Here is a 5878-nt window from a genome sequence, read left to right on the forward strand (position 1 = left end):
GGAGAGTCAGGTGCCTCATAAAGGAGATCTAACAATCAACAAGCTGAGCAGGGAGCCACCTGGAGTCAACCAATGTCCAGCACAGGGATGTGTTTGAAAACCCTGCCATGGTGCTTAGGTACCTCTGTCAGGGATACAACACAGATGCCTCCATCCACTTGGGACCAACAGCCCAGAAGCCAGAGGGTAGGTGCCTACAACTGTTCTCTGAAAGAACTATGCAGTTCAGTCTTTGTAAAACACAAGTAGAGAAGGAGCTGACTTAACCCACTGTTAATATAACAGCACATGGCTAGAACACTTCCCCAGGACACTTCTGTATTTAAGGCCTCCCTCAGTCACAGGAGTTCAAATCTACTTCTTCCACCTGCAAGAAAAATGCTCTATCAGTGGTTCTCAACCTTTTTAGACTCAAGGCATCCCTTGGAAAGTGTCAAATCTACGTTTTCATTGGATTTTTGATTAAAGAAAAATAGGAGAGCCATTCTTCTGTTGAAAAAAACTTTACTGTCAAAGCCCCCAAGGCCCGGAACAGACTCCCCGCAGAGGTAGTGCAAGCACCTACTCCAGACACTTTTAAGAAACTTTTGGATGCTTATCTTGCTGCCATCCTTTGACCCTGGCTGATTTCCTGCCCCTGGGGCAGGGGGCTGGACCCGATGATCTTATGAGGTCCCTTTCAGCCCTAATGTCTATGAAACCTCTGAAATCTCTGAAAATACTCAGAAAGACCCTAGCAGGTCAGAGTGGTTTTAACACTATGGATTCCAATTAGAAATCTCTCGTGAATCCTACCTGCACATCTACCAGTGGTAACTTAGCATGGCAGCCCACAGCACCCTTGATAGCATCTCAAAGCATGGTGGGGTGCCGCAACAGGTTGAGAATCACTAGACTATAGATTAGGCTGTATGGGGCACACTACATGCCTCCTATTGTTGCAGGGCCACTGTGCAGCAAAGAATGAAAGACTGAAGGGGCCAAAAGAAGAAGCGAGCAAAAAGGAGCCAGACTCCATAGTCTATGAGTTAGGGCAGTGGTTCTTAATCTTTCTAAACTCAAGACACCCCTCAAAAATGCCAGCTCTTAGTTTTCACTCAATTTTTAAATTTGCAAATGTTTCTGTTGCAAAGAACTCATAAAGCCCACAATGGCTCAGAATGTTTTTAATGCTACAGAGTCTTATTTTAAATTATTAGGTTTGTCTTGTGAATTACGTTTGCACACCTAACAGTGTTAACATTGCATAGCATTCTGTGGCACTCCAAAAGGATCTCATGGCACCTGTGCTGAGAATCACTGAGTTAGGGCATTCAGCTGTGACAGGGAGCCCTGGATTATTTCCCTGGGTAGAAACTGGAACCCAGTGTTTCCCTTGTAAAATTTAATCATGAGACAAGAGTTCAATAGGCAGTGTCATTCTGGGACTATTCTGGTTTTGTAAAAGGTCAGAAATGGTTCCTTTAGCATTATTTTTTTACCTGTTTTGACACAGTATACTTGATATGAGGGAAACCATTCTCCAGACTGGCAGGTGATGTATTTGTAATCATTGGTGAGACTGTAACCAGGATCACAATAGAACTCGACCACAGTTCCATGGTTGTAACGTTCACAAGGCCGTGGATGGCATATATAATCTCCATGAGTCACCATCGGAGGTAGTGGACAAACTTGGGCAAAAAGAAAGAGGAAAAGAATCACCAAAGTACCTGGACTATACGGAATAACTTCAGTGCATAGATTTAACATGATACCCTGTAGTACTAAATTCAGACTTCCTGTATAACTGAACCCCAGACAAACACCCTTATATGCTACCAAATGCTGTCAGTAGCCTGTATTCTGACTAGGAATGCTTGTTATCTCTTGCCCTGTGTGCAGCGGGGAGGGTAGGAAAGAGAGGGGGAGTAGGCTGTATGAATATGTAGATGTGAGCCAGAATTACAGGCAGAAAACCAGCATCACACGATCTCTTTCTGTGGCAAGTGATTCTTTCGATTAGGCATCCAGAACTCAGCACTACAGTCCCATTTATGCATATATTATTAACATTACTAAATGCATTACGTGCAATAATTACAATCTTAGATATCTTCTGCTATAAAAGCAGCTGCATGTGCTGTGAGAGATATAGGACAGACAGCATTACTTAGCACTCTAAAGTGTATTATTTTAAAATTGGTGTCCGAATATGACATCCTTACATAGTACCACCTTACTTTGTGAATACTCCCTCTGACTTCAATGGGCCTGCTTATGAAACATGGTATTAAAGGTAATGATTATGGATTCTAGCCCTGTGTTAATAAAGGATGCTACAATGGTTATGGGTCCACATTGTAATATATATATATATATTATATTACAATGTGGACCCATAACCATTGTATATATGTTTTATATATATATGTTTAAAAAAGACATGAAAATAAACAGAAAATGCAGTTTGCTCAATAAACTGAATAACTGAAGGAACATTCTGTAGCAAATAAGCAGTTGCTAAAGACACTCAAAGATGTTTTTGTGTAATAGAGAATAATAATTGATCACTATTAGGTAATGTTTCCAAGATACAGCAAAACTTGGCTGCTGTTTTGTTTTATAAAATGGCTACACATTGAAACAAGAGTCTGAAGTATCTGAATTAGTTGAACGGGTCAGTTTATTTCCCTTCAAAAATAGTAACAAACTAGATCAGTGCCCCATCTACAGGCTGCTGTGTTGATTGCATGCCTTTTATGCAGCGAAGACCTACTGCATTGTTTTAAATAATGAAAATGCCATTTCTCTAAATAGAATCTCCCCAGAAATCACAATTCAGTTGGTTCTCTCTGAGTCTTGATACTCGAATAATATATTTCAGCAGTATAAAAAATAAATCTACTGCTTCCCTCCCAAAACCAAGTCATTAAACGAGTCTTCAGGAGAGTCTGATTATTATGTGTAGCATTGTCAATCCCCCTGGCTCTGGAGAGATGGTCTTATTTGCATTTTTACTGGCAAGACTTAATATTAACTAATTCACACAAAAAGCAATGCTCTGCCTACTTTGCAAATGGACTGAACCCATGGGAAGCAGGACTGATTTATGAGGAAGTCAACAAGAATTCTGAAGAGCTTTACTTCTTTGCTCAGAACAATTCCTCAAAGGGGCATCAAGATGGCAAGGGAAGATTTTCTCTCTCCCCAGGGCCAATAAACCGTCACCATATAAACCTATGAAAGCTACAATTCTAGACCATCACCATGAGATCTGGCATATTTTCTTACCTACTTTCATTTTCATCTTCCTTTTTTCCCTGCCATCTAATTTCTCTGCAGTTGGGTTCAAGGCAAGCCTTGCAAGTTACAACAGACTGCCAGAGATGTGTCAATACCTAGCACAATTCCACCAATCAGCAAAATAAAGGCTTCTCATCACAGAGAGCAACTGCTTTGAGAAACAAATTTCTAATCTCTGCCAATACCACCTGCTGCCTCTCCAGACACAAGAGTCCCCAGGCTATTAATGACATTAGGGACTAAATCAATCTTTCAAATGAAAAAGATTAAAGCACCAGTCTCCTAGTATTCTAAGTAAGCCCAGTAAGAAGTCATTTTTCAACAGCAAGATTAAAAACAATACATTTTAGTCTCAACTCAGATATGATGCTGTCACAACTTGCTTATAATGGGAGATATCTTTTATTAAGCTCTGAAAACAGGGGCATTAATCTTAATGTGCTCTAGTTTCTTAATAAGAAAACTGACGCTGGTACCACCACCATGGTTATTCTTCACATTTCAAGGGAATCTCTCATGTTGCCTCTCTGTTTCTGCAAACAATTCTCTTTTTGTCTGTGTAGAAAATTTGTCTGCAGTATAAGTAAAATGACACAAATCTATTTTAAACACTCTTGCTGCCAATGGCTATTTATTAAATACTTATTATGAGCAACAGATGGGGAAAGAATGGAGTTGGTTTGAAAATGAGTGGGTTAATTCAGTACTCTGTTTTTACTTCGGTTACTCAAGAAACTGAGGGTTTTTCCCTTACTTCAGGCCTGCTTCACTAATGAATTTTATGCTAATCCAGTCTAAGAAATCCTCAGCACTGCAGGATCTGCATGGAACCCATGCAGGCCAGTGTTTAGATTTGAGCTTGCCATTTGAGTTGTTGATGGTGTAATCAATGACCCTCAAATTCTCAGAGCCATTTTCAAATCAAACAAACTACATTACAAACAGCCTTTTAACATCACTCAGTTATTGAGGATTGAGCAACTGGTCATATTACCAGTTCTTTTATCAGCACACTTTTTCTCAATACGTGCAAGAATAATAAAAACAGCACTATTGTAACAGGTCTTTTCCAGAAGCTGCTGAACACCTTTGGCTTCCAATGAACAGGAGAGTGCTCAGATCCACACAGGATCAGATACTAAACTACACAAGATGTGTTAATGTGCGTTAAAATAGTAAAATTAGGCATGATTAGTTAAAGTGCATTACTGCAGGTGTAGAAGTGACCTGGCACTAACTTTAGTGATGAGTCTGCCCAGCCACTAGGGGCATATGGCAGAGCTTCAGGGACCTGTCATTAACTTTAGTGTCAAGTGCATTAAATTTAGTGCCAACTCCCTGCATGTGTAGACACCTGCTAAAAAAAAAATCACTTAATAAGCATTAGCTTAATGCATATTCAATTTAGTCACGCTTAAATGCACGTGTAGACGCGCCCTATGAATACTTAATTATAATTGGAATCCTGTGGATCTTTGTAGCTTTTCAAAATCTGTTTCCTGCAAGCTGTCACATACCACACTAACATTCGTTACACGGCTTAAAAGGCACTGTCAAATCAAATACGGCCCCAAAGTTTACCAAACTTAACACTGATCAAGACATTATAAAATTAAGCATTCCAGTGGACATCCAAAAAAACAATCAAACAATCTCCCTTATGTTTGCAATCCAGATTTCAGCCTGGTGTTGATGCATAAGTCACAAAATGATACTGAACACAAACTAATTAAAACAAACAAAAATGAGGTGGAAAAACCTATTTCATCCTCGAAGACAAGATAAATGTGCAAAATAAACAAACAGAGACAAGTCTATTCCACTTCAAAGATTCTTTTAGCTTTACAAATCTGTGGTGTTATTTGGAAAGGGTATTTTAAATACTGTATTATTTTTAATGTGTAATATTTTTAATTGTAACATCAATAGATTTATTCATGTCTATAATTTCATAATTCTGTTAGGATTTATTACTGAAATTACAACCTTCAGCTTGGAGAATCTAAAATCACCATCTTTTCTGCAAACTGGAGTTTAAAAATGACAGTTTGAGGGTCTCAATTCTTAACTAGGAAGCTCTTCAGTCATGTGTGTAATGCATGTCTTATCTGCCGCTGATTTTGCAGTGTGCCACACTGGGTAGCCTTGATCAAATTACCTTTGTCTAAAGACCCTTGCCTTCCTGCATCTCCTGAGAATTCAGTGCTTCTGGCAATGGTCACAGATGGTAGAAGGTTTATTCTTAGTTTGGATGATTTGCTGGGTGTTTTTCAGCTGACTCATTAACCAGACAAACACCCATCTTTCCCCCGACAGCCGAAACAACAAACATGTCTGTATAACCGTGGTTCTCAACCTTGTTAGCCTGAAGGCACCCTGCTATAATTTTTCTGAATTTAGCAGCACCTCAGTTGAGAATCACCGGTAGAAGTATAACACCCCCCCACCCACACACACACACACACACTCCCTCCTGGGATGCTCAGTACTGCAGCTGGTCAATGAAGCCTAAGGGATGTGTTCTCCATTTAATCTGATAGCCTTCCACAACTGTTCTTAATGACAGCAGGAGCTGCATGCTCTCAACAGAGAT

The 5878-nt window shown here is 39.6% G+C and overlaps 1 protein-coding gene across 2 annotated transcripts in view; it reads right to left on the minus strand.

Annotated features, from left to right (window-relative positions):
* The window catches only part of SUSD4 (sushi domain containing 4), an 8564-nt gene extending 6265 nt beyond the window's left edge, over positions 1-2299 (minus strand). For both annotated transcript variants that reach the window (XM_006029192.2, XM_025210646.1), the window contains exon 1: positions 1482-2299. In XM_006029192.2, coding sequence (XP_006029254.1) covers positions 1482-1752 — 271 coding nt within the window. In that variant the 5' untranslated portion in view covers positions 1753-2299. The remainder of the gene's footprint in view (positions 1-1481) is intronic.
* Between the last annotated feature and the right edge of the window lie 3579 nt (positions 2300-5878).

This window comes from Alligator sinensis, unplaced genomic scaffold (assembly GCF_000455745.1).
Source record: "Alligator sinensis unplaced genomic scaffold, ASM45574v1 scaffold266_1, whole genome shotgun sequence".
Lineage (NCBI taxonomy): Eukaryota > Metazoa > Chordata > Crocodylia > Alligatoridae > Alligator > Alligator sinensis.